Genomic DNA, 20,744 nt, shown 5'->3' with positions numbered 1-20,744 from the left:
ATAATGCAAGTACCAACTGAAGTCCACCAACAGTTTAATTGAATTAAAGCACATTAAGTAAGTAAGAGGAATAAAGAACAAAGGTAAGAGCATGGAAGCGTTTACAGGGACAGAGTGTCCGATTTAAGCTGTGCTGCTGGATGAGCAGGCGGTCACGCCTGGCTGTCCGGCTCGCCAACCCTTCCACCCCGATCCAGCCCGGGGTGACACTCGCCGACCCTTCCATCCTGATCCAGCCTGGGGTGACACTCGCCAACCCTTCCACCCCGATCCAGCCCGGGGTGACACTCGCCGACCCTTCCACACCGATCCAGCCCGGGGTGACACTCGCCGACCCTTCCACCCCGATCCAGCCCGGGGTGACACTCGCCGACCCTTTTCTTGCAGCGGGACCGGGCGATGGGCGGAACGCACGGCGGCCCCGAGCGCAGCGGGAGCCGGGAGAGGGGCAGGAACCCCTCCGGGACGGGGTCAGACCTCGGGAACCGTGAGATGAGGTGAAATATTATTAAAAACACCGCCCCGCAGCTGAGAGGCGCCGGGCCGGCCGCACAAACCGCGCTGTCCGGGGAGCCGGCGGCGGAGGCAGCGCCGAACGCCGCGGTACCGGGGCAGGCGGGCGGGGGAAGCGGTGCCGAACGCCGCGGTACCGGGGCAGGCGGGCAGGGAAGCGGCGCCGAACGCCGCGGTACCGGGGCCGGCGGAGCCCGGCGTGCCGGGGCAGCCCCGACATGGCGGCGGGGGCGGGCGGCGGGCGGGGCGGTGACGCGGCGGCGGCGGCGGCCGGTCGGTCCCAGCAGCCCCAGCGCTGCCCGCAGTGACGGGCGGACAAAGGGGCGCCGCGCCAGCCCGCACCAGCGGCCCCGGGCGGGTGAGTCGGGGCGGGGGGCGACAGCGGGCACGGGGCGGGCGAGCGGAGCGACACTCGCGGCCCGGCCTGGCCCGTCCCGGCTGCGCGGCCCCGCGGCCCCGCGGGCCGGGCCTCACGCCCCTGCCCTCCGCAGGCCCTGCGGGAGCGCGGCGGGGCCGGGACGGGGAGCGGGGCGGCGGCCGCGCGTTCCGAGCCCCCGGCCTGGCGCCGCTTCCCCGCGGGGCCGGGGCTCGCTGCGGGCGGTGCGGGGCCGGTGCGGGGCCGGGGGTCGCGGGGCCGGGCTCGGGGCGGGCGGCGCGGCGGGGGCGGTGCGGAGGTGCCGGGCCGGCTGCGGGAGGCGCCGTTATCGCGCAGCTGCCTCAGCCCGGATCGCTGCCGCTCCTCGGCGGAGAACAAAGAGGATCAATTAAGAGTGTGCAATTACTGCCGTGCCCTGCCGGCAGCGGGCACAGCTCGGAACGCCTTTCCTCCCGTGGCTTTCCTAGGGAAGAGTGCTCCCCTCTGTTAATCAGAGGCGGTTTGGGGCCACGCAGAGCTAATGAGCACAGCACACATTTAAAAATCAGCTAGTCTAGTGCACTAAACATAAACTTAAAGTGGAAATAGAGACTAAAGCACATGTGCCCTTGAATGTGTTCTCTAGGATCCTTGCGAGCCTATAGCAGAATGGATCAGGAGCAATGCATTGCTTTACTTAATTTTTCATACCTTAGTTGCATTTAAATATTTCCTTTTGTTAGTCACCTTTTCAGCATTTAAAAAAATAACGTGGTCCTAAGAAATCCTGCTGTCAGTATCAGCATGATCTATGTGTGTGGTCATCCATGCTAGTAGTTAATGCTCCGAGGCTATTTCATTTTACAGCATCCTGGAGACAGTTACTGATGACATTTCTCATCATCCTGTGAAGGGGTAAACAGTAGCAGTTTTGCAAACTATCAGAGCAGCTCTGCTGGTTCAAAGGGAACTGTCCGCCTACTGAAATACTTTGCAGAATGTGTGCCTCCATAGATCAGCAAATTGAGGTGAGGTTAACCAACTTGCTCAAGGTCATGGAGTGTCAGTGACAGAGTTAGCAATAATGGAATCCAGCCATCCTGGCTGCTGGCTCTGTGCTCTCATCGTTGGGTGACGCTCCCAAATAATTGCAGGTAGTTTAAACATTGGTTTGCGTAAGTGCGTGTTGAGGCCTTCAAAACATTTTGGAGAAACAAAATGTTTATGGACTACTTCAGATCCTATGCTGCATTTGCATGTAGCTTAAAGTGATTGCTCAGCTTGGCATAGGAGGGAATTTTGAAGAAAACTTTGTGGTTTATTTTGTAAATATGTGCGCAAAAAGCATCAGTTTTACTGAGTATATGGTGTAGAAAGACTTGTGTAGATTTAGGGGGTAGATCATGAGATGTAACAAAAGTAGATTACACTGTAATTAGGCAACTTTTAAAACAGCAGTGTGGAGACATGACTAAAGAGGTTTTCTTCTGAATGAAGTGTTTACCCGATGACATTCTGTAGAGTTATTTGCAGTTATGAAGAAAAACAACCAACAAATGTACTGGGAAGCCATGGTGATGAGTGTGTTGGAAGTCAAAATGGGAACAAAAAAGTTCCTCAGTTGATTTATTTATTCAGCAGATACTTGTTAAGTAAAAACAAATCACAATGGATGTTATTTCTGACCCTGGAGAGAAGTTACGTTTCACTTTGTGTTTTTCTCTGTCAAGTTAAATTTATGAAGAAAGGGATTTCAGAGGAAACACTGGCAGATCTGTGCTATTGTGACACCAGCAGTATATATTTAGTAACTTCAGGGAGGAAAGATCCCTATTGTGCTGAAAAAATACCAGTGACAATTGTTTGTCAGGACTTCAAAGGGCGCTGGGAAGTGAGCTGGCATTGTTCAGGTGTTACCTCTGACAGATCCCTGCTCCTGTGGGAATTTCATCGGTGCTGCTGGGAGAAGTCCATCTGTGCAGTGCAAATCGCAGGTCTGAGAGCACAGATCCTGGGTTGGGATAGATTTGCTTGTGCTTACCTTTATGTGCTGCAAGTAATCGTGGTGATTGTTGACCACAAAATTTAGAGGTTGTGGTGCAGAAGAGCTTCAACTGAATTTCTGTTCATGAACTGTCTGGGGTACGTGACCTTATTCTCACCTTTAGAGCTGCTGTGGGGTTAATCTGGGCAGAGAAGTTGTGGTGATACAAACTTCCTCTGTAAAAATGCTGACAGTTTCTCATTGATGGGAAAGGTGTGCTGTCATCAAGTGTATCAGTGCTAAACATCACATCTCCCTAGCTCATGTGTGATTTATCAATCAGTCTTTGGGAAAAGTGCTTTTACTGCTGCAACTTGGTGAGATGTCCCAGCAAGGTGACTTCTGAGCTAAAACTGTTGTCTTGAAAAGGATGCTGGTTGCTTGTTTAGGAATCCAGAAATTTACACCCTGAATGACAGGGCTGTGGCAGCAAGTGTGTCTGCTGTAGTCCTGCCAGACATTACTTCTGCAAGTTTGGGTGGTAGCTCCTCATCCAGCCAAGTTAAATAGGAAAAGGAAGCAATAATGGGATATACTTTTTTAAGATTGGTGACTTACCTCATGCAGGTTGTGGAATCCTGGGAGATTTGCACTCTGTTTTCCACAGATGTGTAACAAAAATGAGCCTGTTGATAGGTGTAGTGATCCTTTCCTCCACTGATACTGAGAATTGTGGGGTTTTGGACACTGAGCACTTGCCACAGACTGAGCTGAAGAAACTGGAGATGTGGGATGAAGCCAGGAATTGGAATGAAACATGTGCAGTGTTTAAATAAAAAGCCAAAGCATCAAAATAATACTGATTATTATAAACAATACTTGAAAGTGTTATTAAACATAGTCAATTAAGTTGTCTGGTAGTTTGCTGTTGGTTTTATGGTAGCTTAAAACATTTATTTGAAAAAAATCCCTTTTGTTAATGTCAAAATTTGCCTTTATTTCTCTTACAGATCATGTTCAGGGTTTAGATATGAGAGCCAAAGATTCCAACATATTCTTACTGTATACTGCATTTGGTAAAAGAAATTTAAATAAATAATTCTTAATCTTCTGCCTATGACAAGCATCAAAAGGCATTTTGTATTCATACATGCTGGCAGTTTTTCCACATTAGCTTTTCATATAGACTTAATATGTTTGAATGGAACAATTAAACTCACTTTGCAAAAGTGCATTAAGTTGTTCAAGAAGTAATACTTACACTTGCTGTACAAAATCATTCCAGAATTTGTTCTGAATTGATTCTTCTGAAACAAAAGGGACTCACCCTATTTCCAAGAAGCACTCAGAACCCAAATTGCCACTTAGACAGCCATTTCTTTTTCTAGACTCTTCTTAATAAGGTAACAGAACATCAGCTTGGAACACTATCATTGGGGATTTGTTTTCAGAATATTATTAGTAGCATTTCAGTGAAGTGGAAACAAACCTGTGCTCTGAAAAGGAACTGGATCATGGGGAAAGACGTTCCAGTGAGATCTGTGAATTTGAATTCTACAGGGATAATTTGCTATTTTAGTAACTAAATAAATTAAATTAAAAGCTTAGTTTATGAATAAGAATCAGAACCTGCAAATCTGATGGTATGACAGATACACTTTAGTAAACATGAACATGTGTCATGTTTCAAGTATGGAATATGTATCTGGTGCTTGGAAATGTGATCATCATGATGTTTATAATGCAGAAACAAGCATTTGTTTTTGATTGTTCATAATGTTTGGGCTACTTGCTGCTAGAAATTTCAGAAGTTACAAATCCTTTAAGGTGCAGCTATCCAGTGTATTGAGCTGGAGAACAGGTAAAATGTACCTTATTTTAAAAAGCTTTCTGGTAAGTGGAAATGACATCTAATGAGTCAATAGAAACTTTTTGTTGTTTTAATATTTTTTGCTATAAAGTTAAACCTCAAAGGACACCTTCAGTTTGATAATTAATCTCTAGAAGCTGCAGTAAAATATGACGTTCTTGGGGAGGAGGAAAAGACTTTGTTCTCTCTGTCATGTGTTAAGTCAGTGGTATGTGTGCTGAGGAGTCTGGCCTTAATTTTATTTTATGAATTACATTTGGGATTGTTTCTTGGTTGGGTCATGGGTTCTGGTTTTAGTTCTGGAATGTCACTCAAAATAAAACAGAACTCTGGGGGGTGGCAGAGGGAGAATTGTGACTTTGGTTAGAGGTAGTGGTGGTAGAAAAACCTGTCATCTCTTAATAAAATAGTAACCCCCAAATCTGTTTGGTGTTACTCATCGCAGTCATTTTTCCATTCATTGTGTGTGACTATGCAGTTGGAGCAGGGAGTTTGGTTTAAACAAGACATGAAGGTGTTCCCCATTCCTGTGTTCTGAATCCCTGGGATTTGACATACCTGGGTGCCTAGGTGAGGAAATTCCTAACTTGTTATACCTCATCCGGGGAGGCCATCCCCATGGAAAGGTTCCTGCCTGAACAGTGACTCCTGCTGCCTCAGTGTCCTGTGGTTTCCTCGTTTCTGCCCTCGTGTTTCTGAGGTGTTGCTGTCCTCAGGCAAGGATGGGATTTCTGTTTGCTGTCATTGTTTGTGTTGCAAAGACCCAGCATGAGCAGCCCTAGCCATGGGCTGGGCCCCCAGATGCTGCCTTGATACACTGGAGAGGTGCTTATCCATTTGTTTTGTACAGTTTGTTAAATAGATGGAAATCCAGTGCAAATATTTTTTCTATTTCAGTATTTTTGAAGGAACATAAGTAGAGGTAGATTCATAATCAAGTGTCACGTTTTATATTTTTACACCTTTGTTAACTGCCTCAGTTTAGTATAGACTTATGGAAATAATCTTCTTGCCTTTTCTCTTTTTTTCTCCCATTTTTTTCCTTTAGAATTGCCAAAATGCTTTGGAATTCTTAAACGATTCAAAAACTGAAGTCTCTGAGGATACAAAATCATAAGAACACAAGAAGCAGCAAGGAGGATTCAGTGCCAATGCAGCAACAAAAAAGACAGCCAGAGTTAGTGGAAGGAAATCTTCCTGTTTTTGTTTTTCCTACAGAACTTATATTTTATGCAGATGACCAGTCAACACACAAGCAGGTGTTGACTCTATATAACCCCTATGAGTTTGCCTTAAAATTCAAAGGTGGGTTTCTTAGGTTAAGTTCTATTTAAGGGTTAGTTGGTGATCTTGAACAGTCCAATTATAATTCATGTAACAAGTCGTATCTGTGACAAAACCAAACTCTTGTCTCTACGTGTATCTGTTGATGAAGCTGGTGATGTATTCATGATTTGTTACCACTCCTGTCCTTTTCCTTGCAGTTCTTTGTACGACTCCAAATAAATATGCAGTGGTGGATGCTACTGGTGCAGTGAAGCCTCAGTGCTGTGTTGATATGTAAGTAGAAGTTGCTTGGGCTTTTTCCTAATACACAACATTTTATTACCTTTATTTCTTTTATTATTTAAGAGATTGTAAATGACAGCATGTGTGTTATAATATATAAATTGGATAAACATATGTTTTCCTAATCTCCTGTATACTTGTGGCTCTGATTTTTGTTCTTTCCCTCTAAAGCAGAGGTATTACAATATTGGAGTAATGCCCTTCTTTAATTTTGCCTTTGGGCATAAATAGAGTGCCAGTAAATGCATCTTGGATTAGAGTTTATAAACCAGGAGCAAGAGTAATATGAGCCTCCTCTGAGCACCTTTCTATCAGAAATAGCAAGAAAAACAAAACCCCCAGGGTTGAGATTTGTTTGTGAGAAATACTTGTTTGGAGATCTCATTCTCAGATCTCTGTGTCTCTCCTGTCAGGTGTCAACCCAGTAACTCAGGACAGGAGGAGGCTGCTTAGGTGACCACAGTAATGTGCAGGGTCTGTAGGCTGCTGAAAGCTGAAGCAGAGTAGGTGTAAAAGCTAAAATAAACCAACTCTTTTTATCTTCTATTTGCCACATTATTTCTGTGCTGATGTAGAGATACAGTTGAAGAAAATCTGAAGTACCTAAAAGAGCGGAGTGAACTTTTTGAATAGACATTTTCCAAACTGTAAAACATCACCTGGAATCTCTGGCTAACAAATGGCCATGTACAGAAATCTTTTGTCAGATAAATAACAGCTGTTCTTGGGGAATGGATCTTTATTCTTATAGACTGTTTTCCTTAGGTGCAATTTGAAAAATTCCAAGGATTTACCAAGTAGAAAGGAAGTTTAGAACATGGGACTAGAAGGTTTTAGTAAGCAGGGGCAACACTGCTAAAAATGGAACTAAACAGATCAGAATATACCAGTGTACCAGTGAACTGTTCCATTCTTTAGCAGACATTTACACAAGCTTGGTTACATTTGGTTAAACAAATGGGTTTTATTAAATAAAGGAAGATAAGACATACATGTGTTCCAAGGGGATTTTTTTGTGCAGCAGAACTCCCCCATCCCATTCCAGTGGTTGCTGTCTAAGGACAGTGTTTACTGCTAGGATATGAGCAGTACTATGCAAGTGTGGCCATTTGCCAGATAAACAGATATTCTACAGAGCTTCCAATTATGCAATGATCTCTAAAAAGAAACAGGAGAATGTATCTGTTTATAAGGGTCTGCAGAAAATATCTCCTTGCTTGGCAGCAGATCCATGTTCTCCTAGCACAGTGTTATGTAAAGATTCTGTTTAGGTTGGTAGTTGGTACCATGGTACTAGGAGTAGGAGCACCAGTTTAAAAGGAAGTGTTAAAGGAAGAAATCAGAGTTGATCTGCTGTGCTGATATGCTGAGAGCTGTATGAATTAGGGTTTGGGGGGGAAAAACCTTTTGTTTTAGTGAAGGCGGTTGCCCAGCCCACACTCCACTTGCTGAAAGCCTGTCATAGGAACACCCCTTTGCCTCTGAAGTGATGTCAAACATCACTGCAGCCTCTTGCTGAGGGGATGACTTGCTCTCTGTTCCTGTGTTGAATGGTCTATTCAAACTAGATACCAGTTGCAAGCACTGGCTACGTGCTAATGCTTGTACATATCTTGATGTGATACAGTTCCTTTAAATGAAGACTGAAAAACAAAAATCCATTTCTTGCAGCATTTTAGCGTATGTATTATCACAAAGATCAGTTTATTGAAGCAATTTTAAGACTACTGTTCTGTGTTACTAAGGGTACAGTCATTTTTTCCCTCTCATGAGATGGCGACCTTCTTTGTACGTATATACTTCAGATTAGCTGCTGTTATCTTGCAAACTTAGAATAACCTTTCACAAAAAAAATCTGGAAAAACAGTTGAAATCCTTATTTACACTATGAGCTGATACCATTTCAAACCCTAAATGTTGTAGGTTTTCAATGCTAAATATGTATTCTCATGATGAATCATGAATGCAGAGAGGAGGCAGTTGAGCACAGCACTGCTCAAAGGTCTGTTTTGCTGTTGATCAGTGCTATTTTAAAGCTGTGCTTTATATAGCTTCCAAACATACTCTCAATGGTGGGTTTCTGATTTTGAAAATCCCTAGCTGACTCTTGTCTGTAGAAGGAATGAGTTTTGCTTCTGAGAAAGTAGAATTGTAAAGCTTTGAGCCTGGTTTCCTCAAGAAACTGGACTGTTGCTTGCCAAGCACCTGTCCAACTTCTTTTCCTTCTCTGTCCAATCCAATCCCCTCATTTTAAAATCATTGGCCAGCATCAAACAACTTTGATACATGAGGAGAAGGCATCTTTCAGATAATTGATATTTGAAGGCAAAGATGGGCTTGAGATAGATAGGCTGAACTGTCCTGTTTGGCCAGGAGCATTTATATTTGGGAATTAAAGCAAACATAAAGAGGGAAGAGAGGAGGTAAGATCAAGTCTTCAATAACATTGAGTGATGGAAAAGGTAGTGGAGGTCTGGATTATTCCAGTTTATCTGGAGGAGGGGGACAGAGGGCAAATTTTGTGATATAGGATGTAATTCCACAACAGATACGTATTTTAGTAGTTCATCTGTTTGAAAATGTTGTTTTTCTACAGTGTGATTCGTCACAGAGACGTTCGGGCTTCGTACTATGGTGTCATAGATAAATTCCGTCTGCAAGTGTCTGAGCAGAGCCAGAGGAAAGCATTAGGGAAAAAGGAGATTATTGCTACTCTGCTTCCATCTGCAAAGGAACAACAACAACAAAAGGAAGAGGAGGAAAAACGAATAAAAGAACACCTGGCTGAAAGTGTCTTTTTTGAGCAGACTTTGTGTCAACCAGGTAGCTGAAATCTTTTACCTCTCCTATTTCTGAATCAGTTTGGAATAGCTCTAGTGACTAGGCTTAAAATATTTTTAAAATATAAACAGAAATTAATTTTAAAATAATTCATTTTACTTACCTGTAAGACTGTCTATATCACTTGAGGATGACAGTATACCAGAAACCAAACTGTGGCTATTCTGTTTATGCTGCCTTGATCAATCAAGACCCTTTGCTGCCCTGAGTTTCCATGCCACACCTTGGAGAGTGCATCCACTGTTCCTCTGGAGCAGGAGTTCTACAGACAATGGGAATTAATCTCTGAAAGGATGGTAGTTATTTTTTCCCTTGGGCTCTTTCATATGCCCCTTCTGAGTTTGTTCCAAACCCTTAATCCCCCATTTCCTGATGAGTAGAAAATATTGCCAGAACATCTTCTAAAGTGCTCCTTGTTCTGTGCCCTGTCCTTTGTCTGTCCCACAGTTGGTGGCTGAAAACTCTGTGTGTTTCATACACACAGTGAGGAAGTGAATCAACACTCTTGAAAACCTGGGCCAGACAGTTATATTGAAGGGGTAGGATATAAAGTGTCAAGTTGTACCTGAAATTAATCTAAACTGATTCTTGATGGTCTACATTCTTCTTACTTTTACTGATTTGTACTGAAACATTCTTGTCACTGTTACATTTTTCAGGACAACAAAAATCAATTTCAGAAAATAGATGAATCTCCTTGAGAGCATTCATGTTGTTAAAATGAATGTTTCACTATTTATACTTAGTTTATTGGCTTTTTATTTAAAAAACACTCATAATAGGTATTAGTAGGATACACAGTTAAAGCAAACCTACAAAGATGTCTGGGCTCACAGAACAAAACATTGCTGTGATAGTTGCTCCAGGACTGAAGGCCTGAGCTATCCTGAACGATCTGATACTGGTCTTACTCCAAATGCTGTTTCTATGCTTAAAAACCATGTTGTCTACTTTATGTTGCTTACTTACAGAAAAGCAGTAAACAAAGAAACTGCAGTTTTGCATGTAACCTGCATCCTTGGAAATAAGAGATTTATGGAATTAAAATGCAGCACATATTGCTAGTCACTGAGGATAGGAGAAGGTGATAAAAACATTGGCTGTTTTCCAATGGGTCTTAAGGGTTTGGTTAGAGGTATTCAGCTAACATGTTGACAGTTCTTTTCAAAGATGGCACAGTGGGCCTTTGAGGAGGTTCCAGCTGCTAAAGTACAGGACATAAAGACTATGAAGGACTCTTTATTGTCTGTGGTTTGCATTTCCTTATTCTGGTAGTACTGGACTGTCAGAGTGCTTCACTCTCACAGTTTTTAAAGTAAGATTCAAATTTTACTCATTTGTGACATCTAAACTGACTGTGGGTCAGGTGTAGCCTAAGCCTGTAAAGAATGAAGGGAATGTACATTCCTGTGAAGAATGAAGGGGAGCTCATCTGTGCTCCTGCTGCAGACAGCTTTTTTTCAGGAGATGTGAGCAGTTACCTGCCTGTGCAGGTCTTAACTGATTAATTACTGATCACTGAAAGAACATATCAAGGAATGGAGTCAGGATGCACGGGGAAACCTCAAGCATTGCTGAGACATCCAGCTGTCCTCAGTGTGTATATATAGCAACTGGGCCTGGCAGGCTCTGTTCCTCCAGAAGGGAGGGGTTTGGGAAGTCATGTGAAAACAAGTTCCAGCATCAGAACAGGGAGCAGCCTCCTCCACTGCAGAATGCAGAAGGTTTAGAAGGGTGGGTTTAAGAGTTCTCTTCCACCCCCTGCAAACTCCAGAGCAAAAAGCAAAATCTGAGGGTATTTCAGCTCCCATGTACTGCAGACATTTTTGCAGAATACTTAATGTTTATATGATTTAGATCTTCCTTATAATTGGGGCTGTCTTGCTTTTTCAGAAAACAGAACTGCCTCGTCGGGACCTAGTTTACTCACAGTCTTCCTTGGAGTGGTGTGTGTCGCAGCACTAATGCTACCTACATTGGGGGAAATGGAATCCCTGGTGCCTCTCTACCTCCACTTAAGTGTGAATCAAAAATTAGTAGCTGCTTATGTTTTAGGTAAGTGCTTTGGATTTTATAAACATTTTCCTGCAACATTTATGAGTTTGGAAAACGTCACCTGTCTTTGCCAGCGGCCTCAGGAAACTGGATGGAGACAAAGCACCATGTTAGGTTTTGTTTCACATCTCAGCTTAGATCTTAATTTGTAGCCATGGTGATAGCAGGCTAAATTAGTTATTGTAAGTGTTTTAGACCAGATTTGAGTTGATACCTATTGCACACAGGCCCCTACGTGCTAATTTCAGCTTTATTTGGTGATGAGCCAACAACAGTGATCTGCCAACACACCTGAACGGAATGTGCTGTTTCTTACTCTTGCATTGCAATAGTTCCTCTATTGCAGAATGTAGAAGGTGTTATTGTGTTTCTCCCTCCAGCCCCCATGAGCTGTTTAACACTTCATTGTCAGTACCTGTTTAATAAGCAGTTGATATGTGTAGCAGTAAGTTGTTGTAAACTCTGTCTGAGACCACTACCATCCACAGTTCTTCCTGATTTGTAACATGCTCCTGCATTAGCTAGCATAGATGAGTTCAACATTTCATTTGTTATGACTATTTCTCTGTAACTATTTCAGATTTGAAGAACAGTCACACTAAACTCAATTCTCCTGTCCCACTACCTGGCAGAAATGAGGATTTACAGGAAAAGAGCTAGGCAGCTCCAAACTGATAGCTAGAGGTGAGGTAGTGATGGGGAAAGGTGCAAGTTTGTCATGGTTCATGCACACTCTGCTGACTCACAAAGGTCCATCTGCTGAAGTGGTTTGAATCTCACTTGTGGCTCTTTGCCCAAGCTGATGCTGATGGATTCTCAGATCAGGACCTTGCAGTGATCCTCACTTTGTTTTTATCTCTGCTTTTGAAAGTTACTCCAGGTTCTGCTGGCGCCAGCTACAGTTTTAAGCCTTTTGACTTTATACATTTGCAACAACTGAACCTGTTTCTAGATTCCCTATGAAGTTTTGAGAGGTTTTGACTTTGCTGGCAGCATTTTTAGTGTTTTCATGGACAGATACTCTTGTGTGCAACTCTTGCTCATGTAGAAAGTCAATTGCTCTTGAGAAGTTGAAACCACTTTGTTCCACAAGGAAGTACAACTCGATTGTGGAGCATTTAATTGAAAGGGTTGTTATACCACACCAACAGGAATATATGATATTTGAGAAGTATTTGATTTACAGAAATGAGTTAAACCCTTTATTGTGTGGAAGTCCCTGTACAAGTGGTGCAGGCTGTTCTCCAGAAGCCTCTGCTGTTCCTCTGGGATGAGGGAATTGGTCCAAGCTAAGGATCCAGCAGCTGTGGGAGCACTGATTGTCTGAACCAATACAGACCTTAACAAACAGCTGAGCTGTAGCTCCTGTTTAAGGGATAAATTGCTGGTCTAATGGAAGGGAGTGCTGCAGCTCTGTTCTGCAGTGCTTCTGCCTTCACCATCTTCATAAAGTAGCCAAGTTCCATCAGTATGGAGTGGCAGGAGATGAAATAGTCTCAGAAATGTCTTCATCCATGGTGAGATCTGTAGGCTTTAGCTGAGCGTTCTGCAGTGAAAGGCTGTTACAGTGACTTCATCTGTACCTGCAAGAAAGTGAGATTGCCCAAGAACTGACAGATTGTTATTTTGATGTTACATAAGGCTGGAATTCAGAGAGCCCCTAGTTCTTCCATCTATCTCCCTTACCTTGTGCAATATAGCCCATTACTAAGAACTGCAGATTTGTACTTTCTCCTGTATCAGTACATAATTAAAATGAACTTTTCAGTGTGTCATGAGTAGATTTATTAGCCCCTGTTTCCTGTTTTCATCTGGTTTTAATTGTTTTTAACCTCTGTCAGAGCAGTCCTTTTTTCCCCTCCCTCTCTAAAGGTCACAATAAAGAGTCTGTTGAAAGCTCCCTCTGCAGACTGACAAGGAAGCTTAACATCTTTGTCTAAAACTGGTCTTTGATCAGTTATTACTCACAGAGCAGAAAAAAAGCCTTGGAGCCTTCAACTGGTCTGCCTTGCTGATGATTCAGCATTGGAATGACACTGCCCATAACTGGCCCCCATGAGAAATGGGGTCTGGGTGCTTGTGTTACATTTACCCAAGTCAAAACTTCAATGTTAAAATTTTCCAGCAGAGATATCAATAATTGTTTGGAGTATTTCTATCTTCTTTGATATTCAGTTATTAGATGCACCACATGTCATCATTGATTTTTGAATATATCAAAATTTGGAGCAATACTTCTAATATTTAAGTGCATACATAAATGCATTCTGCATGTATTTATGCACTTATACCATATTTTCTGGCTTGTCACAGGGTAAACTCTTGATTTTAAATGTTTTATTTTGAGTGAAACAGAAGTGTTTAGTTCTTCATTCTTGTCTTTCAGGTCTCATCACCATGGTTATTTTGAGAACATGAGCAATGAGTTCATAGGATGTCAAACACCTTACTGTATATTCACATCATGAATGTGGACTGCCTTTTACTCCCATTTGGCTCATTAAGATGCTAGCAAAACTGTTCAGTGATTTAAGATACCTTCAGAAGTGTAATATATTTTAACTGTGTATAATAAATGAAAGACTCAAAGCACTTTGCGGTGCTTCTGTAACAGACAGCTATGAAATGTTCAGTGATACCTGTGAAAATAATTTGAAAAAAACTTTTATATCTATGCCTACTGTAAAAAATCCTTATTAAAACAACATTTGTTATTTTTAGTCTATGTTCACATCAGTGCGTGATCACTATAAAAGCAAACTGTCCTCTGTAAAAAACACTCATTTGGTTTGTGGTTGTACCTGCCGAGGCTGGCACATAACACTTCTGTATATACATACCAGAGGGGTGAGAGTCGTGACTGATCATTGAAGAAAATGAAAAATTCCATCAGTGGAACTATGAAATAAACCATGAATTTTAGGTGAAGAAGTAATTCTCAAATTTCTTACTTCATCGTTACAAATGTATCATTGAGTGCTCATTTTTCGTACCTGGGGAAATAATTTCTTGCAACAGCCATTTTGTACCACAATTACTAGACAATAAAAACAAGTTTCTGTAATCAGATCCCTTCATTTCTTAGGGATGCATGAAAGTGGCATTAACAGAATCTGAGCTCGTATTAATACAAAATTCACCATTTTTTTCTATTTTAGAGACCAAACTAAGTGAAATAGCAAAGGCATTTCTCTACATCCCTCCTCCCACAGCTACCACAGAGACTTCTATCAGAAACTCCTGCTTAAATGCCAGTTTCATATTTGAGGTGAACATTAATCTTGTTTCATACAACAAGTATTTCCCTTCATTTGACATTTCATTGTCGAGATGTTAATTCTAAAAGGGCAGCTATTACTGCATTGGATTCATACAGACAAATCTTTGTTTGTAAGAAGTCTATAGAGTATGCTCTGATATGAATAATAAAGTTTGGAAATCAAACCTTCTTTCCCCCTGCATGTTATGGGTCACTTTTCTGCTTACATGTGGAAATCCTGCAAAAAATGTGTTTCTTTAAAAAAAAAAAAAAGATGAAGAGAAGTTGAAAAATGTTGTTAACCATCACATTTTTTTCTTACATATTGCTACTGCTACTTCAGTTTGATTCTCAGAAGAACGGGGATTGTGTCATCCATCGATCAGCATCAGATGATAAAGTCAAACATTAACATTCACTAAGGAAAAAAAAACCAAAAAAGGTTCCCAGCTGCTTTAGAAGGCCAAGTGCCAGGGCCTGCTGCAGGAACAGCAACTCCCTCCAACACTGAGCTCAGGGCTGGGTCAGTGTTTTCCTGCCGCTGCAGGGCTCTGTTCCTGCACTGTGAACTCTGATTTTCACCAGGTGCTTTAACTTGCTGCTGCCTGGGGAAAGGTGAGGGAATGGAGCAGAAGCTGGGGAGATAGAAGTGCCATGTGGTACCTTATCTTAGCACCCAACAGCCAGGCTGAACATTTTGTTGTGGCCAAGCTGATTAAAAAAGCCCAACACAAACCCTTTTTTCCCCTGTATCCTGGTGTTCCAGTCATGGACCAGGATCATGTTTTGACCAGGATCATGTTTTGCCAGGCAATTGCAGAAGTGACAATCTCACCTGTAGGAACTTTTGAGTGACTGTAACCAGGTCTGGCACCTGCAGCTGCCTCAGTCCTGCAGGACAGCACATGCATGGAGAAGGGAGATCACAGGACACATGCCAGCAGTCATTTTCAAGGAATCTGAAGAGAAATTATTGGGTTAGAAAAACACCTTGACCAAAGAAACCAGGAACAAAAAGTTGTCATCGACCAAAAAGACTAAAAACGTTGGACCACTTCTTTGTCAAGGCAACAGAGGAGCAATACACAGGGGAAAAAAAAAATAAATGCACAGAATAACTCAGCAGCTGCAGATAAAACCAGTGCTTGGGTGAAGTGTGAATCCTGACTTCTTTCTCCTTCAGGGAGGTTGCAGCACACTGCAGAATTTATCCCAACTGGGAAAACAAGACCTGAGGACTTTTTCAGTTCAGCACTGAGAACATATCAAGTTATGTTGCAGCATAGTCATAGCAGGGCACCAGTAAAATTTTACCAGGTGGATACACAAGATTTGGAAGATATTTCCTGATTTTATGTATATTTATGTGCATGCACATACCTCTAGTACTTACATAGTAGACTTTCAGAAAACACTGACTGCCTTTGGAAATAAGACCTGAGAGACTGAATGTACCTCTTAGAAACACCAGGAAAACCAGTTAAGTGTTCACGTCATTTCCCATTCCTGACTCCTAACACAAACAAACAGTCATTTCCTTGCAATGGGCAAGTATTTTCAGCAGACAGTTTGGGAGGGCTTTGAGATCATCCAGCAGAAACAATCCTGGTGTTTACCCAGCACTTGCAATGGCACCGGTGCCCTGCTGGCAGCAGAAGTGGCAGCGCTGCTGAGATCGCTCTGGGGAGCGTCACTCCCAGTCGTGGTACATGATCTTCTCTGGGTGTTTGCACTTGTCTGGATCAGAAAATCCTGAGCTGATCGTGTTTCTCTAGAGCAGTGAATCACAGAGTGCTTGAAAACTTCAGCAGACCCAGTGCACTGTTGCAGAGCTCCAGGGACAGAAGGGGCTGCCAGGGAATCAGTAAAATGCACCAGGGATCACAGCGGATATTGGAGAGCCGGGGAGCAGGGGAACCCCCTGGAAACAAAGCAGCCCCTGCAAAGGGAAAAACTGAGCTGCTGCTGACATGTCTCAAGACATGCCCCAGGAAGACAATGGGCGTTGCTGCCAGATGGGAACAGTCACTGCTCCTCTTGAAAGCGTTCCACAGGGATGTTTGCAGCAGCTCCAAGAGGAGCCCATGCACAGAATTATATCTTCAGCAAAAAAAGCAGAGAAATCCTGCAATCAGCTAATTAAGAACTGTCAAAGCCAATCATAGGTTACTTCATCTTATGCTCATATGTACAAGTGTCTGATAACCAACAAGCCTAAACTGGAAAGAGGCTGCCAAATAGGTTTGGCAATAAATCATTGTGTTTTAGTCCTCATTTAACGCACATTTAAGATACCTCGCTTTCCTTGTAACAGCTTTCCTTAAAATACCAAGTTCCATCGCCCGTTTCCTTTGTCAGGAGTGTGAATCCCACACTTCAGACTTACACTCAGGGCAACATCAGATTTAAAGATCAGGTCTTAAAAAAACCTCTTGTACAGGAGGCCTTAAAAAAACCCAAACCTCGAATCGTCTTCTCTGCCAGGTGGGTTTTGAATTGTTGGGTTGGAGCAGCTCAGGTCTTTCCCCTCTGACCTTGCATGAGCCCCTCTGGGCAGAGAAAAGAAAGGAACAAACTGCCCTACACAGCATGCAGGGCTGAGCAGTCCTGGCATTGACCCTCCTGCCAGCTGTGTGCAGACAGAGGGGCCAAGTGGCCATGGAAAACAGGTTCTGTGTCCCTGGGAAACAGAAACTCGCTTGCAGCAGTGCAGGGAAGGCACCATCTCTCACAGAGCTGGAGGAGAAACAGCACAAGTTCATAGTGCTGGAGTCTCTTCCCTGCAGGCATAATGTGCTGCCTGAGGAAATTAAATTAAGACTGACTGAAACCACTGAAGGAGAGTGAAGTTCACTGCTGCCAGCAGCCCATCACTCACTTGTTAGTGCCCCACAGGAGCTGGTGAGGATTGGGAAACCAGCACCACGGAGTCAGCAAGAGCCATTTACAGACAGGACCTCAGTGAAAGGAGCCTGGAGAACAAGAGCATCATCCCAAAATGAGAGCTGGAGGAATGAACTCAGGCGGGGACACTCACAGCATCTCAGCTAAAGCCGAGTAAGGGGACACGCTCACTCACTCACTCACTCACTCACTCACTCACTCACTCACTCACTCACTTTTGGGTGTATTTTTGTCTTCTTTAGAAGCTCTCCACTGAATGCTAACGAGCTGTTTACTTTGGATAATGAGCTGTAGCTAATGCACATCAGCTCTAGGAAATCTGCAAAGCTGTATGACCTCGCTGACAGTATAATGTGGAATTACATGCAAGCAAAGCAACAACACTGGTCTTCAAAACAGCAGAAACTGCAAAGAAATAATTTAAGCAAGAGCACAACCACGAGTACACCCATGTGTGTCCTTGCTGTGAGGAAAAAGGCTGGTAAGAAGGTCTACTTGAGTAACAGGCACCCTGTAAGGGAACTTAAATCCATGTTTCCAGTGGAAAAAAAAAAAAAGAAAAAATTAGCCATAAAATTTTCAATAGCAAAATATGATTAACTGTAACAAAATGAGAGTATTGTTCTCTAGCAAACTGCACACTCAGTGGCTTGAGGTATGAACATGAAGGCATTAGATGAACAATTGCTTTGACAAACAAAAAAACACCATCCTGAGACAAAACTGCAGTAGGGCTCTGGAAACCCCTGTTCCATCAACATCACCAAACCCATTAGCACCTTTCCCTCAGGAATCTGCCAGGAATCTCCACAATCCAAACCAACCGCTGAAGTGAATGCACTTAAAACGAAAGGATGTTGATGTATTTTTAGCAGGAAGCCTCTTGTAAGTGATTCAAACTGGCTTGAGAGACAGCACAGTACCTGATTTCTGTGCCACAAACCCTGATGTGTGCTATGCACATCATGGGTTTGATTTTTCTCCACAGAACGACAAAAAGTAAACAGGAGAACCACATTTCCAAAGATTAGTCCCTGCAGCAAAATCTGCTTCCTCTTGAGCAGTTCTTCCTACCTGGGTTGACATCCAGCAAAATTCTAAACATTTACATACAATTATTTGTTGTGGAAAGAAGTCTTAAAATAGTAAGCTTTTCCTAAGGCTTTTATGAAGCAAATAAAGAATAAGAAACCAAACTAACAGAAGAATTTTTAATTTGATAAATGCCAGATTTGTCTGAGGAATCTTTGTGGCACTGGGGATGTCTCACAGTTCCTTGAGAGACACAGGGGAGCCAGCACAAAGGCGTGTGGAGGCTTGTTTGGTTTTGGTTTGAATGCACTCGACTCCTCCCGCTTCTGAAATTTCTGCTCCCAGCCAGCTACTGAAAGTCAAACAAGGTTATTCTCCTTCAGTGGCTTATTTTTTTTTGCCTCCTCTCTCATGCTTGTACCACAAAGCCCCAGTGGTGGAAGCAGTCTCAGTGTGTGTGGGATCTGGGTCTTTGGGATGCAGAGATCTGCCTCTGGTGCTCCCTGCCAGAGGAAAAGAATCTCCTGAGCAAAGCCTCGGCTGGCTGACAACTGCTCTCAAGTTTATCAAACAAGGATGCTCCCAGCAGATCTGCAGAAATGAGAAGCTTCCACTGGTAGACATAAAACAATCACCCCTAGAAAATGAACCTGAGGTGACAATTTTTACACCCAGTTATAGAAAAGGATTCTTGCCAAGCACTCCTCTCTGTGTCAGTAAGGTTTTAATTACTGTAGCTGTAAACATTGAGTGTCATTTACAAATATTTTAACTTGTTGCTTCCAGGAGAAAGAGGGTTCAACTTAAACTCCATCTGCCTGTTGGTGATGAGAAAGGTTGCTTGAAACAGGGTAGGAAGAGCTCACACAGTTTAATTATGACTCCTGAAGCTCTCTATTTTAAGTAAATGAGTTACGACTCCAGCATATGCAAGAATACAACAGCATAAAGTGAACATTTCTGAAGTGACGTCTGCTAAGGAGGCACAAGCTGTTCTCAAGCTCAGGGAGTGCTGGAGGTCCCTCCAGTCACTTCACTGGCAAATCATTGCACAATAGCAGGGCTGGACTCACAAACAGCACTGATACTGGAACCACAGCACACATCTATAAATGGAAATATCTCAGCCTCACCAGACTTTGGAGACTTGTTTTGTTTCTATGGGTTGGTGATCATTTACATTCAAGTTTTCTGAAAAAAGGTGAGAAGTAAGAATTCAGGATTAAGTTCTTACACTGATCTCAGGAGGACCTTGGGCAGTTGCTCAGCTGAGCATTCAGGTCACCTGCCTTGCTGGCAGCACACAGAAGATCCTGCAAGTCAATCTAGCTGAGGCAGAGGCTCATTTTTCCTGGCAGTTGTACCTCTCCTCCAGAGGGAAGCGTCTATCCCTCTGCTAAATGCAGCAACCACTGAAGGGTTCATTCCAAAAATACAGCCCCCTGAGCACTGGCACGGTTACCAGTGTTCCCTCAGCAACTGTGTCACTCTGGAGAAGGTGGAAGGAAGAAAAATACCCATCACTTGTCAGGGAAGACACGGTGGCCCCAGATCTGATGTAACTGCCAACAAATCCTGCGGGATCATTTTCAACCAGACCAAGCAAGTGCTGAACCCAAGGGTGATTTTGGAAGGTGCCATTCGTGGCAGAACCCCAGAGAGAAGCAGAGGCAATATTAAAAGCATGAGTTACTAGACAAGTACAGGGTTGATTATGTACATTGTATAACATCCTGATTGCCTGATCCAGATACATATTCTGGAGTATAATTGGTTCCAAAATGTTTCCTTTCAGTGGGAACAAACCCTGTATGTGTCACCGGACTCCAGGGAGTGAAACTGTAGCTTCTTGATGAAGTGGAGATAAAACACTGAAATGCTTTCCCACAATTTCAATGCAATTTCTGCTTTGCAAAAGCAGGGAAAGGAAAAGATACCGATAAATAACTACCTCACTCTCCTCCAACAGCATTGATTGACCCAGAGAGGTTGTGGATTCTCCATCCCTGGAATTGTTCAAGGCCAGCTTGGATGGGCCTTGGAGCCACCTGGTCTGGTGGAAGGTGTCCCTGCCCATGGCAGGGGGTGGGATGAGATGGTTTTTAAACCTCCCAACCCAACCCATTAGATAATTTTATGATTAACTGCCCTATTAAAGCAAACCACAGACTCCCCCACTTCTTCCCAAGAATTAGGACCTCAGTACTTCACACCAGCCAGCAGAAGCTTCTCTCTTCCCAACTATTTCACTACAACTCCTCCAGGTATAAACGAGATTACATAAACATGTAACTCGTACTCAAAAATGTTTGTGTTTATTCTTCTTTGTTCCTAGAGTTGTCACAGACCTGCAAGACAGCAT

General features: G+C 43.0%; 1 protein-coding gene across 1 annotated transcript; it reads left to right on the top strand.

The window, feature by feature from the left end:
- Positions 1-782: 782 nt before the first annotated feature.
- MOSPD1 (motile sperm domain containing 1) lies at positions 783-14,636 on the top strand. Its single transcript, XM_033072434.2, has 6 exons — positions 783-871; positions 5,771-6,027; positions 6,207-6,282; positions 8,888-9,114; positions 11,026-11,187; positions 13,574-14,636. Exons 2-6 carry the CDS (start codon positions 5,874-5,876, stop codon positions 13,603-13,605), a joined length of 651 nt encoding a protein of 216 aa, XP_032928325.1. The 5' UTR covers positions 783-871; positions 5,771-5,873; the 3' UTR covers positions 13,606-14,636.
- The last annotated feature ends 6,108 nt before the right edge of the window (positions 14,637-20,744 follow it).

This window comes from Catharus ustulatus, chromosome 14 (genome assembly GCF_009819885.2).
Source record: "Catharus ustulatus isolate bCatUst1 chromosome 14, bCatUst1.pri.v2, whole genome shotgun sequence".
Lineage (NCBI taxonomy): Eukaryota > Metazoa > Chordata > Aves > Passeriformes > Turdidae > Catharus > Catharus ustulatus.
Note: the sequence above shows the minus strand (reverse complement) of the source record. Positions and strands in the feature narration are given on the sequence as shown.